This window comes from Xenopus tropicalis, chromosome 6, assembly GCF_000004195.4.
Source record: "Xenopus tropicalis strain Nigerian chromosome 6, UCB_Xtro_10.0, whole genome shotgun sequence".
NCBI classification, from domain to species: domain Eukaryota; kingdom Metazoa; phylum Chordata; class Amphibia; order Anura; family Pipidae; genus Xenopus; species Xenopus tropicalis.
In genome coordinates, this window is record NC_030682.2 from 59,433,443 (window position 1) to 59,457,508 (window position 24,066).

General features: G+C 37.5%; 1 protein-coding gene across 2 annotated transcripts; it reads left to right on the plus strand.

Annotated features, from left to right (window-relative positions):
- The first annotated feature begins 1,223 nt into the window (after positions 1 to 1,223).
- On the plus strand, positions 1,224 to 20,585 carry upp1 (uridine phosphorylase 1). Of its 2 annotated transcripts, NM_001011119.1 has the most exon segments (9): positions 1,551 to 1,706; positions 7,409 to 7,470; positions 10,861 to 10,972; positions 11,872 to 12,030; positions 13,470 to 13,584; positions 15,725 to 15,934; positions 17,875 to 18,021; positions 19,292 to 19,605; positions 19,633 to 19,763. In NM_001011119.1, coding segments are annotated over 7 exon segments (936 nt in total). In that variant the 5' UTR covers positions 1,551 to 1,706; positions 7,409 to 7,417; the 3' UTR covers positions 19,432 to 19,605; positions 19,633 to 19,763.
- Positions 20,586 to 24,066: the final 3,481 nt, after the last annotated feature.

Sequence of the window (24,066 nt, forward strand, 5' to 3'; positions counted from 1 at the left end):
AATTATGTGCTTATCATAACCTACTTAGAGAGATGGGGTCAGAAAAGACTTCTCAAGTGAAAAGATGAAAATATTTAGGCCATATTTTCACCAGCCATCATTTAAAAAGTTTATTGGACAGCTTCTTCTTTATTTAGAGTCATTACTCTAAATAAAGAAGGAAATGTATGACAATGTAGATTTCCTAATCTGGCTTTCCTTGTGTTTTTATGGTCCATTGTATTATTAGCAGCCAGAGGCTTCAATGGAACATACTGGAAATGATGCATTTCTAAAGTGAATTGGAATTACAGCTTCCTTAATGTAAGAATGTGAATAAAAATCTCATTAAATCACACTTTATGAGAGACTTTAGCCCTAAAGGAATTCTTAAAAGCTGTAGACAGACAAATATACTTTCACGCATGCCTTTATATTATTTGTATTATTGGTATCTTGAGAGTCAAACATCCTCACTATAGAATGTTTAGAATTACAATAGAGGTACACTAAGGGGCACATTTACTTATGAACGGGCCGAATGCGTCCGATTGCGTTTTTTTCGTAATGATCGGTATTTGGTGATTTTTCGGAAAATTGTCTCGACTTTTTCGTTGCCATTCCGAATGTTTCGCAAAATCTGGCGATTTTTTCGTAGCGTTACTACTTGCGCAAAAAGTCGCGACTTTTTCGTAGCCTTCGCGCCGAGTACGAAAGATTCGGATTCATTCAAGCTTCAGTATGGTGACTTTTCTTGGGCCAGGTTGGAGCTGCAGGGTGCCATTGAGTCCTATGGGAGGCTTCCAAAATCATGCTAAGTCTGAAAGTTTTGCCTGCCGCTTACGAGCGCTCAATACGAAAAAGTCGCGACAAGATACGAGTGAATCGTAATGGCTACGAAAAACTCGCGTTTTTTCGCGCAAATCGTATTGGTAACGAAAAAGCCGCGACAATTTCCGAAAAGTCGTAAAGGCGCCGAAAAAAATCGCAAAAAATACGAAAAAGTCGCAAAATGTTCGTTTTCCAATCGGAATTTTTCCAATTCGGATTCGGATTCGTGGGTTAGTAAATGTGCCCCCATCATCACCTGGTAATCTCACTTCTAGACCCAGCTGTTTCTCCGACCGCGTATACATGCAACCATCTGGCATGGTGACATGAAGCCCCATAGCAACAGAGGCCACCCGAGAGACTGCAAAGGGACGTTCAATACGGTGACCTGTTAATAAGGTCACGGCAGTTGTCAGCTGACAAGGAGGAACTACAATATGTGGACGTGAAGCACCTGACTAAAACATTATTATTATGAATATAAGCAGTGCGTGGATTAACCGGTTCTTATCCGGGATGCAGTTGGCTAGGCAATAAATGAGCGGAACGTCACAACAAGGAAACCAGAGCACGTACAACAAGGAAAATACAGCACGTACTGTACATGAATGAAACCTTGTAAAATAATGGGTATTTCTGTGGGCGTGGATTCCCCAGAAGTGTCAGGGATAGGCGTACAAATGCTGCAGAGGTTCTGCCCTGTTCCTACCAGAGAATTCTGTGCGCACCGGGTGCACCTCATTCTAGTGGCAGCCGAACGTCTGGCCCTGTACTGGTGTGTTGGGCAGTGACAGCCTGGAACGTAACTGGGAACACAAACAGGACAGAAGAGCCAGCAAGGAGCAAGTGGGAGGGAAGTCGGACAGGTAACAAGGGTGAGCTGCTCTGGAAGAAAGGTAAGAGTTCTGCCTTTAGTATTATTTTACTGCACAACTTATTACAACTGCGGTGAAGATAAGTCATTCAATATCCTGCAGTTTGGGACTAATGTTTAAAAGTTACATGCTGTGATAATATTCAGTGTTAAAAACAGTCATGATTGATATTTGTCCAACAATAAATGTAAGAGAATAGAAAGAGATAGTTTTTAATGGTATAGGGCTATAATATTTTACTAATAAACAACAGGTGATAGTTATGTAGAAGAAAGGTGCTGAATGTATTTTCCTGGGGAGCTCATTTACAGCATTGGTTTTAAAACTGGGAGGCTGTTCAAGGACTCCTCAAGGCTGTAGATGGGGGGCAGTCTGAGCTTGTGACTTGGGGCATGCTCATTTATACTTCTGACTTTCCGTTACAGTTCAATGAATATTATGATAATATGATCTACCTGTTTATCTATCTATCTATCTATCTATGCTCGATATATGCTAAGAGGCAAAAAATAGAAAAATGGTAAGAATATGAAAAGGGTAACAGCAATACATTGTTTTTTAGAAGGCAAAATACCTAAAAATCTATTAACTAGGAAGGCAAGTTTAGGAACTATTGCTACATGGTTCATGAATTTGTTGTTGTATTCAACACTTGCATTTGGGGCATTGCTGCCCCACCTTGTTCTGGATGAGAGGACCGGTCTTCTTTCATTCTATGCCCACTGGTACTCCCTAACTTACACATCTAAGGGCAGGGGCACAAGTAGGGAATTGTTTGCTTTCCTCTGCCTGCCTTTTCTAGGAGGAGCAAAGCGGAGCTGCTTTTCATGTACTCACTCCTGTAGCTCCATTTACGGGCCCGGTTTCAGCCTGTGTGGAGCTACACGGAGCGGATATTGCTACAGGAAGTTTGCATTTTGCCACCATGTAGCTCCACACAGGTGGATGCCAGCCAGATAGGTGGTGGGATTGGAAGCATCTATGCGCCTCTCTCAGCCCACCCCTCATGAATACAGCACTGCTAAAGACAAACAGTGTTGTATTCATCTGGAAATGGAGAATGAAATAGTGAGTGCTAGGACCTTCACCCACAGCCACTTACAGCAGGGAAGGGTGCAAAGTTCAACTGTATTTTGCACCCTACTCCTCCATTGTTAATTGAGTCCTAAGAAGTCACTGAGAGGAATAGAATGTCACAAGACTGCAATACTTTATCCTTTTATATAGGTTTCCATGGAAGCCTGCACTGATTTTTTATCTTGCCATTTGTCAACTTGACAATTTTTTGAAGTTTAGAGGAGCGCTGTGACCTTTAAAAAAGCACTGATACATACTTTATGCTTTTTTATGGTCACATAACTCCTTTGGTAACTTCTAATAGCCTTATGAATTTCTGTATTATGAATTACTTTCTCTTTTATCTCTATTCTGTCTTGCGTTATAAGCTACAGATATCAAAACACAAAGGGGCCAATTTATAATGCTGTCTAAAATTATTTACACTGGAAAAGTAGTGTAAAATAAAGGTCACATTTATAAAACTGTGCATTTTCACCAATGCTATCCAACTACCCTATACTACATAGTTATTTTACAACATTAGTGAGAAAAATGTAGGTGGTACGTAAATTCCTCCGGTAAATTGAGATTTTTTTGTTTTTACGGCAAAATTTTACACAAAGCATGATTATATGCCAATGCTTGGTAATTAGATGCCAATGTGTGGTGTATTTGGTCACTGTTTCTTTACATAGTATGATAACTAAGCCCCAAAATGCATGTAAAGTTAATTTAACAACTCTTTGCACAGAAAATTGTACACCCTTTACACACATAAATGTATAGATGTATAGGATATAGGGTACAGTACCAAATGTTATTTTAGACTAGGGATAGCAAAACTAGGGCAGTCAGCTTGTGTTGAATATAAGCTTTTGTATTCCTCATCCAGCAAATAAATGGAGTTGGAAAGGTGGATGGTAAACACTAGGGGGCTGATTTACTAATCCACGAATCTGAATCCGAATGAGAAAAATTCGGATTGGAAAACGAACATTTTGCGACTTTTTCGTATTTTTTGCGATTTTTTCGTCGCCGTTACGACTTTCCCGTAAATTGTCGCAACTTTTTCATAACCGGTACGACTTGCGCGAATTGTCGCGACTTTTTCATAGCCATAACAAATTTTGTGAATTGTCGCAACTTTTTCATTGCCATTATGCCTTTGGAGAATTTTCGCGACTTTTTCATTGCCATTATGCCTTTGGAGAATTTTCGCGACTTTTTCATTGCCATTATGCCTTTGGAGAATTATCGCGACTTTTTCATTGCCATTATGCCTTTGGAGAATTGTCGCGACTTTTTCATTGCCATTATGCCTTTGGAGAATTGTCGCGACTTTTTCATTGCCATTATGCCGTTGGAGAATTGTCGCGACTTTTTCATTGCCATTACGACTTTCGCGAATTGTCGAAACTTTCGTATTGAGAGCTCGAAAAAGTCGCGACAATTTGCGAAAAAGTCGCAAAGTACCGATCATTACGAAAAAAACGCATTCGGACGCTTTTCGGACATTCGTGGATTAGTAAATGTGCCCCTAGCTGTATAGCCCTTATTTGGCATGTGAGGCTTTTTTTGCCATTTTTAACAGGCTTAGTTTTTTTTAGTTGTAGCTGTTTTTCCTGTTTTTTTTTTAATTTACCCTACCCCAGCTGTCCAGCATCCCACCTGTCTCCTTTGCTGTTAATTTTAAACCTTGCATTTGAAGCTTTCAGATTCTTCTGAAAGGTGAGCTGTTGTGAAAATAAAAATGTATTGTGAGGTTTATCTCATGGAAATACCATTTTGTATATATATAGTTACTTCAAAATTGCACCATTTCTGAAATAATCAAATTTCTCTTGACTATACATATTCAGCAATCTGAATAGGATTAGGGATAAGGTTTGAGTGACAGCTAGGTAAAATATTTGCTTTGTTCTTCCTTTGCCAAAAAGCATATAAAAGAGATAAAATTGATCAATGCACATTCCCTGGTCCACCTGTTTTTTTTTTTTTTTTAGCAATTTAGCATCTATTGAAGTGCATATACTGTCAAAAACAGGGTTTTTTTTTAGATACAATGTTATCATTATAAAATTGGCAAGCCACGATACCACATCAAGGTAAACCTCATATAATGGTCCTAACTTTTTTTCAAGGATTGGCACCAAACTGGTAGCATTTCTTAGGAAAAACTGGTTCTGATCTGGGCGTTGATCTCAGTCACAGGCTTGATACTCCCCCGCCATTAGCATTTATAAGAAGAGAGATTGTCAAGACTTTAGCATTGGTTTCACAGGCTTAATTCTCCCCCACAATTAGTGTTTATAGAAAAGAGATTGCCAAAACCACAGCACTTGTTCCACGGTCTTGCAGCTTTTCTCTTTTTTATGCTTGTAGTTAATTTGGCGAGATCAGCACTTCCTTTGTATTTATATATTTTTACTTAGCCTTGGAGTTCTCCCACAACCCCTCTTTTTTTTGTACTCCCTTTACCTAGACAGTGTTTAAGTTTCATTTACACTTAAATGGCACCTATATGGACAAAGTTTGATATAAAAAATTGCATATGTAAACGCTTACTGACTGCAAGATTTGAAATATTTTTAGAGTTCTGCTCATGATTGAGTACCATTGCAGCTCTAGCAGCCACCTTCTGCACCCCTGGTAGTTATGCCACTGCACTGACTTGTATTGACTTTCAGATGTGATTTCTGACAGTGATGGGTCAGAGTTGCAGTATGGCAGAAACACGCACAATTATCAGAATCCAATTACAGGTTAATGTGTGATTTCTGAGTGCTGCTGTGTTCCCTCAGTTCTGATTTTATATTCAAGAAGTTTATGGGGATTTGCAGAAGGTCTGTACCTGACAATGTCACACAAGTGCAAAAGCATTGTATGCCCAAATGTTATGTTTTACAACCCAATATTATTTTAAGTACATTTTCAATACATATACTGTATAGCAAAATGATTTAAATTAGGATTTTATATTTAATTGCAAGTCGTATTGCTATTGAAAGCAATGTTTGCCTGTGCTTTGCTGTTCTGTGCATTGCTGGTTCTAACTGCATGTTCATTTCTCCAAACTATGCAAAATTTTCTATTTGAACTCAACATACGCAAGTATCTATCTAATAATGCAATGCCACTTTCCTTCAATACATACTTGGGGCTTTATAGTGTCAGGGATATGAAGAGGCAATAGTGAAGGCAATAATCAGGAAAGGAGGAATGCTAGAACCTCAAGAATAAGCATTAAGCATGTTAGGCAAGAATTAAAAAAAAAATCACACATCTACAGGCCAACTGGCAAATCAGTGCTGCAGGGGAAAAAAAATCATAATTCTCATGTCTGTGGATGTTCACTTGTTTCCTCTACTCTCCTAATTAAGACACGTTGGGCCTGATTCACTAAAGTCCGAAATAAGGAGTGCTATTTATAGCATGCGTTAAAAATCTTATCACTTCTTATTTTTCGCTCGATTCACTAAAACGACACTTGTCATAATTAAGAAGCGATGTTCTTGGCGTTATTTATCTTACGATGACATATTTTAATGAAAAAAACTATGCGATAAGCGTTATAGGGGCCGATTCACTAAAGGTCAATAACGCTTATCGCATAGTTTTTTTCATTAAAAAGCATGCGATAATTAAGTACCGATTCATCAAAGTCATTTCGCATGTGTTAATCCGCATATCGCATGCACAAAAAAACGCATTGCGTTAATTAGCGAATAGAAATAGTACTAACGCATGATTCACAAACACATATGAAGCGTTAAACGTGCAAAATATCGTGTTAATCTGTGTGAATATTAACCCTACTTGGGGCAGGCGGTACTTAAAAAAATTGTGGTTCGTGAGCTATTGGCAACACAACATGGAGTTTGCAGTCGTATTTTTTCAAGTATATGTTGGCCCTAGAGTGATGCATCCTCCAGTTTTCAGGGAAATGGTGGTTTTCAGAAAGTAATGGTTACGTGCGTAATATATTGCGCTCTGCGTAAAATATCGCGCACTGCGTAATATCTTGTGCGCTGCGTAATATATTGCTTGAAAATATGTCATCGTAAGATAAATAACGCCAAGAACATCGCTTCTTAATTATGACAAGTGTCCTTTTAGTGAATCGAGTGAAAAATAAGAAGTGATAAGATTTTTAACGCATGCTATAAATAGCACTCCTTATTTCGGACTTTAGTGAATCGGGCCCGTTATATTCTGACCTTGTGTTTTTGTACATGTCAACTACATGCCCTTTACAGCTTCTTATTCCTTTATGATAGGAACATCTGTTCTAGAGTTTTTCCCACATGCCTCTGTACCTATGCATGTCTAAAATCTTAGCAATGTTTAACATCTGCTGCCAGTTATAACTTATTTGAATGTCTTTGCCATCTTCTAAATCACAAGACTAACTTGTGACATGAAGTCTGGGTTGAATTCATGCTATACATATGCCCAAAGATATTAATAAGGTACTCTTTTTCTCCTCCTTTAATGTCAATATCTATCTTTAAAGGAGATGTCAACCCTAATTTTAATTTCAGTTCTAATGGATAGGGCACCTTACCCCCACTTAAACCACATAAGTGCTGCTCCCTCAATCTCCTCTGCACATTGCTTAAGTATTTCAGCAAACACTGTTTAAGCTTGTGTGTTTTTTCTTTCAGTGATCCAAAATGGCACCTGTGCATACTGCTAAGAAAACAGAAAATGATCAAGCCACATCAAAGTAAGTGCTATGTGCCATTAATACTTATGTACACACAGTATGAAGATGTTTTTCTCAGCTTTTATATTACTGGTATGGAATCCATTATCTGGAATACCATTATCCAGCAAGTTCCAAATTACAGGAAGTCCATCTCCTATTTTAATAGTTTACATTTTAAAAATAATTTCCTTTTTCTCTGTAATAATAAAACAGTTGCTTGTGCTTGATGGTAACAAAGCTGCATGAATCCACATTAGTGGCAAAACAATCCTGTTGGGTTTAGATAAATATTTAAATATTTTTTTTGTAGACTTACAAAAGTATGGTGCTCCAAATAATGAAAGACCCCTTATCCAGAAACCCCAGGTCCCAACCCTTCTGGATAACAGGTTCCATACTTGTGTAATATATCGTAGTAAGTAGTAGTAAGTAGTAATATTGCACAAAATGCTAGTAAGCTGTTACTCCATAATTACACAGTTGAAATGAATTTCTTTCCTTGTGGGAGTTTCTGTGCACTAGCCACAAGCCTATATTTATCGGCTATTGCAAATACTGTTTATTAAAAAACATTCTTTATGTAATATTTACCCTGGGTTAGTGACCCAACAGTTGTGTCCAAAAATTTGTATTACTAAAAAAAGGGGTAATATTTTCACCTGTTCACCAGTACCTTAGTGAAAATATCAAAGTATATCAGGTTAACATGCAAGCTGAACATTTTCCTGAGCCCAAACCTGCACATAGATTCATGGAAAACATAATCATCTGCTGTTTCCTGATCAAGTCTGACCAAGGCCAAGTATACAAGGCTATCCTTGATATATCAAACCATAGGGCCGATTCACTTAAGTGCGTTAAAACGTGCGCTATTTATAGCATGCGTTAAAAATGTCATTGCGTCTAATTTTTCGCGTCTTAACGCACGATTCATTAAAAGCATACTTGCGTTAATTTAGATGCTATGTTGCTTGCGTTATTTAAGTCGCGAAGACTATTTTCGTGCGGTATTTGACGGAACGTGCGCTAATCAATGCATCACGCACAAATAGTCGCCGTGTGCGAAAAAACTCACGCCATATTAGCCATACTCGACATTACTTTCGTAAAACTACTTTTATGAAAATGACCATTTCCCTGCAAACTGGAGGCTGCATCACTCTAGGGCCAACACAGACTTGAATAAATATAATGGCAAAGTCCATATTTTATTGCCAAAAGCTCATTAACTGTCTGCCTCAAGTAGGTGTTATTTTTTGCACAGACAAATGCGATATTTAGTGCATCTTAGAGTTTGTGAATCATGCGTTAGTATTATTTCTGCGCACATATTAACGCAAAGCGGTAAAATTAACGCATGCGGTAGCCCAAAATTTAACACATGTGATATGCGACTTAACGCACACGATAATACTTTTAACGCAAAAAAACTTGCGATATGCGTTATCGCACTTTAGTGAATCAACCCTCATGTCCCTTATGACAGCAAGGCTGTCCACAGTCCTAGAATTTGGGTAACCACAGCTCTGATATAGTGGATGATCCTTCCAATGACTACTGGCAGCCTGTTGGATGGTCCCTTAGCAAGTTTCAACATTGCATGTAGGCAGGACCAACATTTGAGAGAATAGCAAGATACTTACTAACAATGTTTGCAGTAGTACGGTAATTACATTTACAAATAATGTTACTAAAATGATTCTTAGAATTATATTTGCTCCCACAATGCTAAATGTTATATTTGGTTTAAAAGTCTTTTAAGGATTTCAATCTCTCTTTAAACTTTAAACTAAATCAATGTTCATGTTCATATTGTGTGTAAGATATAAGTCTTGCATGGAATCCATTTATGGTAAACTCGGCCCTTTGTCTGTTCTGTGGCATTTCAGTTCACCAATGGGAAAGTTGAGAGGGTCAGGCTATTTTTGTCATGAGAATATTTTCATACAGTGACAGGAAAATATTTTGTTGACAGGAAAAAAAAGAACATTTCCTTTCTTTTACAGTGTATTTTAATGTATTTAGCTTTATAACTATTCAAATGTAAATTGGCAACTAATTGTACCAAGGAAATCAAAGCAGTATAAGAAATGTGAAGAGTGAAGTTATTTATATATGTATTTAAACACAGGAATAATTGTGTAGGCTTAAATGGCAGCAAAGTTATAGTGAACACACAGTTGAGGATATATGGACCTAAAGCTGATTCAGTTGCTGTTGGGGAAATACAATTCCCACCAGGTATTATGCAGATAATTCTATAACAATAACTGGTGCCAATTTAGTTATAACTTAAAGGGTTGCTGTCATGGGAAAACATGTTTTTTTCAAAATGCATTAGTTTTTTTAAAAGAGCAAACAGATTTTTTATATTTAATTTTCAAATTTGGCATGGGGTCAGACATGGTCCTGGTTTCTCAGGTGCTCTCAGCCATATAACTTGTGCTCTGTCAAACTTCAGTCACACTTTACTGCTGCACTGTAAGCTGGAGTGATATCACCCCTAAATCCTCCCCCCCAGCAGCAGATCAACAAAACAATAAGAAAGGTAGCAAGATAGCAGCTGCCTCACACCTGTATTGCTAAAAATGCTCCCATACCCCACCTAGTGGTAGATATGAAAGCAGCACTCAATGTTAAAATCCAAGTCTGGCTCGCCCAGTTTAACAGTATGTATATATATGTAGAGGATTTTACAAATGTTATACCTGAAAATCATACATCATTTACCAACCACACTTAACTCTAATTTTATATCATCATATTTTATTATATTAGGGTTAAGGCCTAGGTGAAAAGGGTAGTAAGATAGCAGCTGCCTCACACCTGTATTGCTAAAAATGCTCCCATACCCCACCTAGTGGTAGATATGAAAGCAGCACTCAATGTTAAAAATCCAAGTCTGGCTCGCCCAGTTTAACAGTATGTATATATATGTAGAGGATTTTACAAATGTTATACCTGAAAATCATACATCATTTACCAACCACACTTAACTCTAATTTTATATCATCATATTTTATTATATTAGGGTTAAGGCCTAGGTGAAAAGGGTAGTAAGAAGGAAAAAGGTGTAGTTGTGCTCTCTGCATAAGTGATGCTGCCCTTCCTCACCCACTCACAGAATAGGTTATGGGGAGGGTAGAGATTTTAGGGAGACAGAGTCAGGTGGTGCAGGGTGCACAATCACTGATTTCACTTTTCTTTTTTAATTTTCACGCACTTTTTTTAGAGAGCGCATGCAGAATTACTGTAATCATGTATTCATTGCAATCATTTATATAACCTCTATTTTAAAATAGACTAATGACTAGGTGTAGCAATGAAACTCCTTGAATTTTGCAACAGAGGATACATAATTCCCAGTATTAAATGCTAATAAATAATAGCTAACATTTTTTCTTTTAGTCTTGTCCACGTTGATAATCCACACCTAGAAAAAATGAAAGAAGACATTTTGTACCATTTTGACATTGGAACTGGGACTCATGATTTTCCTGCTATGTTTGGCGATGTGAAGGTAATTTAAAAAATTCCTTAAATAAAAAATACAAGAAGAAAGAGGGTAAGACCATTTTAAGTTTATTGTTCACAGATGTTGGAGATAAAGTATAAAATAATGCTTAGAGGAGGTGAAATAGGAAACTTTTGAGTAAATATTATGTATTTGTGGGATACCAAAATATGTGGCTTCTATGTACTCTAATATTTCTAAGCATTTTTTCAGGGAGTACCAGTGCAGCCTTGTTTAGCCCGCTATGTTGAATTTTTTTAAAAATTCAAAATCTGTTGCAAAATTGCTCTTCTTAGGGTTTATCCACAGAGCAAATGTGTCCATGGGGTTGGAGGGTCAACACTGTTGAGTGCAGTGTGCCAATGATGCACAAGTTAAGAGACATTCCAGAGAACACCCACTTGCCCCACCTAACCCCCAATGCAGTCCTGTCACATGCTGATAGGTCTGCTCTTTCCATTTGTTTTTTTCATGTTGCCCTATCTTTCATAAATAAGGCTGACTGTATTTCATTTTTAAAGAAGAATCAATATATTTGTTCATTTAAAAAAATGTGTTTTCACAAAAATGCTCATCGAATTGAAGGTTCCGAATCATACTTTCCTGTCTTCTGAATTTGAAGAACTTGAACAATTATTCAAGTTCAGCCGATGCCATGTAGGAGTTTTTTTTGTTTCTTTTGAAAGGTAATTGTAGGTGACTGCTGGCTGATGAGAAGATAGATTGCTGTTTCTCTCTGGCAGCTCTTAGGTGTGATTGCTATGTGTTTTTCTCAAAGACGAGAGCTGCTTTCTACTGTAGCATCTGATGAGGGCTATTGTCTATTTCTCTGCTACACATTTATCTGCAAAAGAATTCTATCTTCTGTCGTCATCTTAATTTTTTATTAATTTTATGTATTTCAGTTTGTCTGTGTTGGAGGAAGCCCATCCAGGATGAAAGCATTTGCACAGTACATAAATGGAGAGTTGGCATTGGGTGACCCCAACTCTGATGTTGCCAATATCTGTGCAGGAACTGATCGCTATGCAATGTATAAAGTTGGACCTGTCTTATCTATCAGTGTAAGTTTAACAATATAAATTTAAAAACAAAAATAGTTAATTCAGTGGATTTGAACAACTTAGCAAAAAACGCTTCATAAAATATCCATTATAGTCTATGGTGATTGGTAAATCTGGAACTAAATATGGATATTTCTTGTCAGTCTGACTTTATATAACTATCTTGGTTTTCTAATGTATATGTGTCACATAAAAGTCCTCATTTACAAGACCCCATTTTTTGCACTTTGCCCACTGTGTTGAGCATTGTACAAATAGCTGCAGGCCTCTGCCGTCTGTTTCAGAGGCTGTGTTATAAATGTAACGCTGCGTGTGTTAGGCAGCGTTACTTTCAAGATGGGCGGGGGGGGTGGAGGAAAGTAGGCAGGTGATGGGCATGCAAGTGCTTCAGTAATGTACACTAAGGGGCATGCTCTTGCACTTGAACGATCTGTAAAGTATTCTAATGAGTAAAATCAATTTAGAAAGTTTCAGGTTATAAAAAAAAAAGCACAACAGAATGAAAGAGGGGGCTCTGGGGGTGAGTTATAAATTATATTTCATAATTATGTTATTTGAATAATTAAATATATTAACAAAAAAGGGGCTTCCCCATTCCCAGAGTCTTCATCAAAGATCTGTATACTTTGATATAAGCTCATTTAACTGAACTGCCAAAAATAACCATATATACCATGTTGGAACAGGGAACCTGTGCACTGCCCATCATGGCAAAGCCTATGCATGCACCAATATCATTGTATGAAACAACTTTTGTGCGATATTTGGTTTGTGTATAGTGGGTTTGCCAGGTGGCCGATATTGGCAAAAGCCTTGGATATATGTCATCTTGTCAATCGGCCAGGGTGGAAAATTTTGATTGCTTGAGTTTGATTGCACCCAAACATCGGCAGTAGGTTAATTCTGAATTGTCAGATAGTGGTAGAATTCTATTTTTTTCTACCTACATATCTGCCAATTCAGCTTTTAACGTTAGTGGAGTGGATGAACGTTTTTTTCTGCAACCAGTGATCACAGGAATGATTGTTATTTTAACAAGTATGGCCACCTTAAGAAGGTGGGGGAAAATGGAAACTGTGAGTCATAGAATCATGGTTTCCTACCAGTGTGAGGAATTATGGGCACTAGGAGTTCATTGGGTAAGCCTTATCAATGCATTGTGCATAGTAGTAAAAAGTTAATAAGCTAAACATAAAATCACAACTTCATATGAAAATGTACTGTCTTTTTGAATACAGGTATGGGATTTATTATCTGGAAACCCATTATCCAGAAAGCTCCAAATGATATGATTGCCCTCTCCCACAGAGTCTATTATATGCAAATAACTGTAATTTTTTAAAATTATTTACTGTATCTCTGTAATAAACATTGTGTTTGGTGGTAACTAAGGAGTATCAATCTATATTGCTGGCAAAATAATCTCTATTTTTTTCCAGCATGGCATGGGAATTCCATCAATATCTATTATGCTCCATGAATTGATAAAGCTGCTGTATCATTCCAAATGCACCAACGTCACGATTATTCGCATTGGCACTTCTGGTGGTATAGGTAATTAATTCATAATTTTATTTTCAATATCAATTTCAATTATACATGTTTACACAGTGTAGTGGGGTTTCTTGATATGAAGTATGAAATAAAGAAACAAAAGGATCAGAGCACCAGGCTCTGAAGAATAAAATATGTATATAGTAGTATATAGGGAATACTATAGGGACTAATGTAAAAAAAAGCTTTTAGATGCTGAACTTTTTATTTTTACAAAGGCCCAATTGGGGCAAAAAAACAAAGATGGCATGATAATTGGGATCAAAACCAAGCAGACATAGGAAACTCACACAACATTTCTGTAGTGATGGCGCAAGCCCAAAGGCTTGGACAATTATACATAGGGCCCTATATGTAAATTAAGTGTATAGAGACATAATTAGAAGGTGCTACATTGAGGACCTTGCTCAGGGAAACTTAGGCAGCTGTAACATCTGAATTGAAAAGCCTCCATGAGCCGCTGAATAAACTTACTACATATGCACTTTGTGTACACAGTGCAGGCAGGCAGCACCTGCTGACAGGGCATAAACAACTGTTAAAGGTGTTAAGTATAGGGCCTTCTTTTGCTGCACTCTTTACATGCCCCAGTAAAGGCAAAACTAGCAAAAGGGCACAGATCACAGCCTTTCTGTAGAATGACATTCAGTTTTATGTCTGTTAGATTGTAAGCACTTTTTTTATTCTGTATCCCTTGTTTGTTAAATTAATGTAAGTGCAGCACAACTTGCTTGTGTTCTATAAATAAATTATAATAATAAATAGGACTTAACCCCAGCTATCCCAGAGTTAGTAAATTTTTTAGACCTTACTGAAAAGTTTGAATTTTTTGACGCTAGAAATAGAAACTCTCTGAGCAATCACCACAAAAAGTGGTTCCCTTGGAAATACTTTAACGAAGGGTAGATAAAAATTTTTTTTATCATGTTCAGTGTGGTGCAAAGTCTAGCTATAATTTAACAATGTCTGATTTCCCTGTCCTTTTCCCTTTTTTTTTTTTCTCCCCCCCCCCTCTTATTTCTACTTCTTCCTCTTTCCTTTCTCTCTTCTCTTCTTTCTCTTATTCTTTTTATGTTTTCTGTTAAGTGTCCTTTATGCGACATAAGGAATAGCTACTTAAAAGTTCAAGGCCTGAGCTAAAAGTTATGAAGATAATAACTTGTATTAAGGCCATTATGTGTGTTGTAGGTTGTATGTCAATATTTTATCACGAAAATAAAAATTGTTAATTAAAAAAAAAAAAATTATAATAATGCTGATGCCTAATATTAATAAATTTGCCCTTATGTGTTGAGCATGTTTGTACACAGAAGGGACCCCATGTGAAAAGGCTTTATATGTCTATTTTACTACTTTAAAGGGCTGAGGCCAGGACAGAACACAGCCAGATTTATTAGTAAGAGAATACAAAGATTGACTTTAGCAGGGGACTGTGCAGAGTGATAAAACTGTATTACCCTGGCGGTTCCACAACAGTTCACACTTCCAGTCATGTACTTTGAAGGATTAACACCTGCATCAATGAGAATCATGGTACCATTGTGACTGCATCATACTTTCTTACGCCTGTCAGTTTCATTTAACACCTAACTGAAAAAGTTCAATGGAACCATTGTGATTGGATGTTTGTGACTGTACTACCGTTAAGGGGTTTAAATACCGGGGAATACCCTACAAGTCATTTGAACTGGTGAAACGTTTTCAAGAAAAACTCAGAAAAGTCCAGTTGTTTTAGACTTAACTCTACTAGATACTGTGTATCATGACCTGGATAAATGAGAATCTTCATAGACAGTGGCATTGTTCATTGAACAACACAAATAGAATGTCATTCGGTTGGTGCTACCCATCTATTTCACTTCCAGGCAACTCTTACCTATGTTACAAAATTTTCTTTTTTTGCCTTTGTTTTCTGTGTGTAATTTTAATATCTATTTCTAATAAGCACAGGACCAAGCCATGGTTATATGTTTCTAGATCACATTATATCATTCCTATCTTAATTATATATTTACAGGAATTAATGTGAAATAAACCATGCTTAATAATCACCTTTTTGAACATTGTGTCAATATTAAAACACACCTCCAAAATTTGCTAACAAACAGTATTATATGCAGTATTTTGATCTGTCATTTAGGTTTGGAACCTGGTTCTGTGGTAATAACAAGTCAGTCTGTGGATGCTTCATTTAGACCTCAGTTTGAACAGATAATCCTTGGAAAAACTGTAGTTCGGAACACAGAGTTGGATTCTGAGCTTGCCCGAGAATTCTTTCAGTGTAGCAAAGAGATCAACAAGTTCAACACAGTCATTGGAAATACAATGTGCACCTTGGATTTTTATGAAGGTACTTGTAACATTATGGTTGCATGGTTTGCCCTGTTTGTAACATTGAACCTTATGTTTATATAAGTAAACACTGAATATGTCAAATGTTTAGTTAGTTAGTACATGTATATTTATTTTTATTCAAAAACAGTTTTACAGAAAGCTGGCTGACTTGGTGCACTAGGAGCTAAGTGATTATTGCTCAGAAAAGCTCCCTGCTGTGTGTCCAGCAATATTCACCTGACCCATTGTAAATTAGCAGGGTCTAGGTGATTACCCTTTTTTTATATATATTTATTTTTATTGAAGAGTTGTATAATAGAGTTTCATATGTTTAGAAGGCAATACATTAAATGTAGAAAATTGAACAAATAAACAAGGTAAAAAGGAGAAAAAGGTACATATAACCTGGAGTGTCCTGTCTTCATGAATGCAGTCATTAAAAAGAATATTATGCTGTGACCACACTATAAGTGTAAAAGTGTGTGGGGGGTTTGAGCATCCAGGACTGTGGCCAGAGGGATGAGCTAGATAATTGGCTTCAGATTTCTGTACCTGTTGAGTAAGGGAGAATTCGGCTGCCAGTGAAGTTGTAAGCTCTTTTATATTACTTATATATTCCCCTCGGGTAAATACCTTCAGGGCATCCTACACTACATCTGAGGCCGTCGAGTTTATATTTGTAGCTAGTTATGACTTAAGACTATTCAGCATTGTGTCGGCTTGTTGTGGATGCTTAATCCAGTATGAATTTTGGGTTATATTTATCATGCTGTGTAAAAAGTGGAGTAAAACATTACCGGTTGCTCATAGCAGCCAATCATATGCTTTGCTTTTGTTCTCCAACTGTTGAAATGTAATTGCTGATAGTTTGCCCTGGGCAACATCACTGGTAACACTGTACACTGCTTTTTATACAGCATAATAAATATACCCCTTAGTCTCCAGATCTTATTTGCCGGTTCAGGAAGGTTGCTAGGGTTACCACTACAGGAGAGTGGTCTGAGATGCCCCTAGTGAGGATTACCACTTTGGAGGTATTGGTGTTAATTTCAGGGGTCCCTAAGGCTAAGTTGGCTCTGGATATACTACCATGTCTTGACAAGTAACGTGTATTGTTGAATACCTGGACTGTGGATACGCCAAAGATCCACCAGATCATATGTAGATACCCAACTGGAGAAGGCATGACTATATGATGTAGTGGGCTAGTGGTAGTGACATAATTTTATTTATAAAGTCAGGTTAAGATAATAAAGGATTTATCTGAAATTATAATTATATAATTAAATTCTTTCAAACCCAGAACTACATTTTCTAGATTCTCTACTTCCATAGTATATGTGTCTTTATGCTCCAAACTACAATACTTTAAGTATTGGTTATTATTAGCTTTTTTGTTCAAAATTTGTAAAAACAAAACAAAATTAGCATTTTCCGGCATTTTATCTACAAAATGTTGTTTTGTTTTACAAAAACAAAATATTGTTAATATTAATTCAAAGGGTCTTCTAAATACTTTCATACCACATGCACAAGATTAGTTGTAGTTAATAGTAGTGTTAACTGAGGAGGCCCCATAATTAAAAAAAAATCATAATTTTAAAATTTTAATTTTACATTTTAAAATGTAAACATAATTTTAAAATTTAAAAAATGCATTGAAATTTTCAAAGGACATATTGTGGCCCCTGCAAATGAAAACTTGTATAGATTTAATGTTGCAAAAGCCCTTAACAGTACTTTTATCCCAAAAACAATATAATTTTGGAAATGACAAACTGGTATTAAAATTTGTAAATATGTCCTCCTGTTTCAATATATCTAACCACAAATCTTTGCTAAAATCTGTTTCTGCATTAGCCTCTTCTTCATTAGTTTTGCTCGATCCCAAAGGGATGATAAATAAGCTCTTTATGTAATATAAGCCTCATCTATTCCATTCCTTTCTTAATACAGGTCAAGCTCGCCTTGATGGAGCATTTTGTTCATATACCGAGGAAGAAAAAATGCAGTACTTGAAAGCAGCATATGATGCAGGAGTAAGAAATATTGAAATGGAGTCTTCTGTGTTTGCAGCGATGTGCAATATAAGTGGACTGAAAGGTTGGTGTACAGGTGCTATGGATCTATATTTCTTTTTACTGCTAATTCATATCAGTGCTTCAAGTAGAATAATACAACTTGTAGCACCCCCAAGAAGGAGAAGTTGTTGTTTGGAGCCCTGCATATGATTTTACTTTGAAAATAGCAATTTCGAACACAATCACCATATTTTTTCCCATAATGCAGATTTTTTCTCAAAATGTCGGTATCATTGTGGTGTCAAGGTGAATTGGGCCTGATGCAATTGCAGCCAATATATCAAAATTACATTGTGCTGAAGTCTGATTTATGCAGTTTAAGTGTTCGGTGTGCCAGTGACGCTTGCACCCTAAAAAGCACCTCCTAGTCCGGAGGTGGCGGTAGCTCCAGTGTTGCTCTGCGTCAATAGGTGCAACTACACTCGATTTTAAATGGGAGGCAGGAAGGGCTGAGCAACACCAAGCATAACGATACAGAAGAGCAAGAAGCTCATTTTAAAGCAAGTTCCTTTAAAAGAGAGGAAAGGCTAATAAAGAGTTAATCTCAAGCTGCAGGCATAACTTCAGTTCTCTCAATAGTGCCCTTAAGTCTCCCCATATTTTTCACCTTCAGATGATCAGAAGCCTCATAGGAAAAAAAAACGCTGAGCTCTGTAAAGAAATTTCCCATAATGCTACACTCCTGCACCAAGACCAGTGTACATGCTCAGTTTGTAAGACTATGAGGAAGCTTCCTGCTGATTGGCTCAGATCACGCATTCCTATGGGGGGGAGGAAATTCTTAGCATTCTTGAGGGAGGGGGAAGCTGGAGAGGGGAGAGAGAAGAGAGCTGTGTGTCTCTAGCACAGGAAAACAAAGAGACCAGTAATTCTGTGTTTCTTTTTAAATCCTGTGTTTCTGCGAATGCTTATGGCTGTATTTACATAGACCTTTCTGATTAAGTTTACTTAGTTTTTACCTTTCCTTCTCCTTTAATTAATGGAGTTTATGTGCAACTGGCTGCGGAGGAATTGGCACGACCACAACTGAGCCTGTTTGGGTTTTTCAAAGCAGGTTTAGGGTCAGTGGGGAAGATTGTGCCTAAACTTTAAAATAAAGATAACCTCATAAAAGCTGTTATAGTAGAAGGTTATACCGCTGTGAACCATGGCTAAAATTTGTGGTACTGCACTTTTTATATATATAATTTATACATTAAATAAGCATTGTTTGCCCCAAACTGTGCTGTGTTAGCAACAATGGTCATTATTTAGGAAATAAACTTCTAATATTGTGTTTTTTTTTTATATAGCTGCCGTAGTATGTGTTACACTTTTGAACCGTCTGGAAGGCGACCAGATCAGTAGCTCACATGAAGTGCTTGTGGATTATCAACAAAGGCCTCAAAAACTTGTTGGTTTTTTCATCAAGAAACATCTGAACAAAGCTTGAACCTGGAATGAAGATCAAAAGTTCTGTGTTACTTGCAGACTAGTAAATTTGTGTTATTGTTCATTCTGCTCTGTGAAAGTCCTGTCTGTTTAAATTTTAGGAATTGATATCTTATATAATTTATAGGTCCCCCTGCTAAAGACTGTAAAACCTACAGCACCTGAAATCAAGCACCTGCAGATTACCGTAAATTTTACGTTTCTGCTTTCTTTATTAACCTGTGTACCTATCAATATGCAATTTACATAGCAGCCAGCTTAGCTGGGGGCAAAATGGTAAAAATATGTATATAATATAACATACATTTAAATTAAAATAATATTTTTGCCTTACTTTTTTGTTTTAAAAGACCAATACACATGTACTCTATGTCATTAATGTGAGCATTCTGAAGTTTTTACAATTACAAGTGAGGCACATATTTTGTTAAACTACAATAACATTTTAGTGGCATACTTATCAAATTTCATATTTGTTTTATGTAGACTTTAGAGTTTTCCTCTAGGTCAGTATTTTTTTACTTTTAAAAAAACATTTCACAAAAAGTAAAAAAAAAAAAAAGTGGCTCAGTTTAATGCTTCCCCACTTTTACCACACCAAAAAAGTTTTGAAAATAATTCTATTCTATGTTTTTTTTTTTTCACTAATGAGAATGTGGCACCAGGGCATTTGTTTGAACTTTGACAAACCTGCGTAGGGGTTGATAGTATAAACTAAATGGGCCGGAGTTAAAATACATTTTGATTTATTCTTTAGAGTGATATTTTTTTGTTATTTTTAAAAAATATTTTGTTTTAATTTTTTATAAAAGTTCTAAATTGTTATTTAATTTTTGAGTGGTGCTGATTTGAAGTTTGAACAGAGAGAACAGGTTAATTACTCATTACACTATTTAGTTAGGTAAGAATCTGTGAGTACATGTAAGGGGAGTGACTGTATATAGTATGTGTGGGGGATTTTGCAATGTATGTTTTCTACACTTACCTTACTCAGGACATATTTAAAAAACAGGATGTGAGACTGCAAATACCAAAAACGTGGGGAATAAATATTTTTCTTAATGTTGCCAAAAATACACAAACACATTGTGTTGCATAATTTATATTATATATATATTATCAAATATAACAATAAAGACGTGTGTGTTACATTAATTTAATGTTTATTGTATTCACTGAGTACAATATACCAGATTTGTGTGGTATATCACTATTATATTGCTTAAAAAGATCAAAAATTGTTAAGAACACCTGTGCGAATTTTTAGGATGCAAATCCAAAGATAAATAAATTGAAATTTACAATATCAGTATTCTCTCCAGTCAAAAGAGGTCCCTGAATCGGCATTCTTAGGGGCACATTTACAAATCCACGAATCCGAATCCCGAATGGGAAAAAAACGGATTGGAAACGAACATTTTGTGACTTTTTCGGAATTGTCGAGACTTTTTCTTCGCCGGTATGACTTTTTCGCGCATTGTCGCGACTTTTTCGTCACCGGTACGACTTTTTCGTGAATTGTCGCAACTTTTTCGTATTGAGTGCTCGTAAACGGCGGGCAAACCTTTCCGACTTTGCATGATTTTGGAAGCCTACCATAGGACTCAATGGCACTCTGCAGCTCCAACCTGGCCCAAGGAAAGTCACGATACTGAAGCTTGAATGAATCCAAAAGTTTTGTACTCGGCGCGACAGTACGATTTTTTCACGACGGCGACGAAAAGTTTGCAACAATTCGCGAAAAAGTCGTGACGGCGACGAAAAAGTTGCAACGGCGACGAAAAATCGCAAAAATACAGATCATTACAGAAAAAACACATTCGGACGCTTTTCGGACGTTCATGGATTAGTAAATGTAAATTAGTAAATGTGCCCCTATGTGTGCCTATGCCGCCTGTGTGTTTCATATTCTGCCTGCCCTAGGCTGCATATGTGTGCTATACTCTTCCTGCACTATGCTGCCTGTATGCATCATACTTCTGCCTGCCCTATGCTGCCTGTGTGTGACATACTCTGCCTGCCCTATGCTGCCTGTGTGTTTCATATTCTGCCTGCCCTATGCTGCCTGTGTGTGACATACTCTGCCTGCCCTATGCTGCCTGTGTGTGCCATACTTTGCCTGCCCTATGGTGCCTGTGTGTGTCATACTCTGCCTGTCCTATGCTGCCTGTGTGTGCCATACTCTGCCTGCCCTATGCTGCCTGTGTGTGTCATACTTTGCCTGCCTTATGCTGCCTGTGTGTGCCATACTTTGCCTGCCCTATGCTGCCTGTGTGTGCCATACTCTGCCTGCCCTATGCTGCCTGTGTGTGCCATACTCTGCCTGGCCTATGCAGCCTGTGTTAGCTGTACTTTGCCTACCCTATGCTCCCTGTGGGAGGTGAACCTGGCAGGGGTTTGTTCTGGGAGTTTGTTAGCATTTGGAAATAGTCATTATATGGTCCGTAAGGTGTGTAATTATATGCTGGGGTTTGCTGTGCTATCACAGAGTAAGAGGAGGCATATAAGGGTGTGTCTTAATATGACATAATGTAATTTTTTCACAAATGAATGAAGGGTGAGATCCCTACAGTGAGCACCAACCATTTGGGTTTTTGCTGCGCTACCACCATTAGTGTGGGTATGGTCTTAAAAGTTCTTGTGATAACATGGGTGTGGTTTAAAGTGGGTGTGGTTTTAAAAAGGGGAGTGGTCAAAACTGGCTTCTATTATCCTCCCTCTACCATATAGGCCAGAAAAATTCTGGGCCTTGGTACCTCAGATGTTGGTCATCAAAACAGAGTACTTTCAGTAAAAACAGTTTTGATGCTAAGACCTGTGAAGTGTGGTATGTTTTAAGTCTGATGAAAAGTTTGTCATTTTTAAGCATAAGATTGTGGAATGTATAGTTAACAGACTAAGCTTAGTTGTGAAACAGAGGCACGTGAGAAGGAACTGCAAAAGTGCTTTTCATAAAGTTATTGGTTCAGCCTGACCTGTACAAGCAATGTTCTGTCACAATTCTGGAAATAAGTAAAATAAAGGAAGCCCTGAAGCTATAAACGCAGGGGCTGCATGACAAGGGATCCGAATGACCAGCAGCCAGATTACACTGGTTTATGTTTAAAGATTGAAAAATCAGATGCAGCTGTGATTGGGTGAGAAGCAGTATGTTAAGGAGGGAAAAAGCTGGGCTGGGGGTGGAGAAGGATAGGGATATGATGTCACAAAAGAAGGAGTTCACTTCCTATCTTCTGAACAGGTAGAAACATGAGGCAGAGCTCTCTCTGTAATATAATGTTATTAGCTGCAGTATATACACACTAACTCCTCACTACACTGCTGGCTTTGGGGGTAGGACTATTTGGGCAGACTGTTTGTTAGGCTCTTGCTGTTTGTTTGCAGCTTTACAGCAGTTAATCTCACTGTAGCCACTCAGGCAGCATGGAAGTCAGCCTGGGCCCAAAAATGTACCCTCTCTATTAAATAGGAATACAGGCTGTGACATTGAGCTGCAGCTACTGCAACTCATTACAGTATACAGAGAGCTATAGTTGGAGTATACAGAGAGCTGTAGTTGGAGTATACAGAGAGAGCTATAGTTGGAGTATACAGAGAGCTGTAGTTGGATTATACAGAGAGAGCTATAGTTGGAGTATACAGAGAGAGCTATAGTTGGAGTATACAGAGAGCTGTAGTTGGAGTATACAGAGAGCTGTAGTTGGAGTATACAGAGAGCTATAGCTGGAGTATACAGAGAGCTGTAGTTGGAGTATACAGAGAGCTATAGTCGGAGTATACAGAGAGCTATAGTTGGAGTATACAGAGAGCTGTAGTTGGAGTATACAGAGAGCTATAGTTGGAGTATACAGAGAGCTGTAGTTGGAGTATACAGAGCTGTAGTTGGAGTATACAGAGAGCTACAGTTGGAGTATACAGAGAGAGCTGTAGTTGGAGGTGGGGCTCAGTTGGTAATAAGGCAAAGCCTGAATTCAGTAACTTTCCTGGGCTTTGTTTTACTAACACTACGTATTATACAGTAGTTCTATAGATATAATCATTTGATTCAGCAGCCTGCTGTCAGAGTTTTACCTCTAAATTTACTGGGCCTTATCCAGTTGCGGATGTCATCTATCTATATATTATTAACCCATGCAGAACCTGCCAGATAGCCATCTAGTTATTTGGACAACATTCCTGTAGAGGCTACACTCAGGCTGTGTACCTAGGGCAGAAGTAGTTCTACTGTGTTTCGGCACACACATATATATATATATAGAGAGAGAGAGTGAGGGAGGAGGGGATTACAGTACAATTGCCCCTGTGAGTGTATCATGGACCATGTACAGACCTCTCTCTTTTACATAATGTTATTAGTTGAAGTATATACAAATTTACTCCTCATTATACTACTAGCATTGGGGGTAGAACTATTTGGGCAGGCTGCTCAATAGTCGTTTCCTTGTTGTTGCTACAGCAGTTAATTGCACTGTAGTCACTTGGGCAGCAGGGGAGTCAGCCTTAGTCCTAAAAGGCATCCTCTCTATTAAATATAGAAATCCAGGCTGTGACACTGAGCTGCTGCTACTGCAACTCATCAAAGTACACAGAGAGCAGTAGTTTGAGTTTACAGAGAGGAGCTTAGTCAGGAATAGGG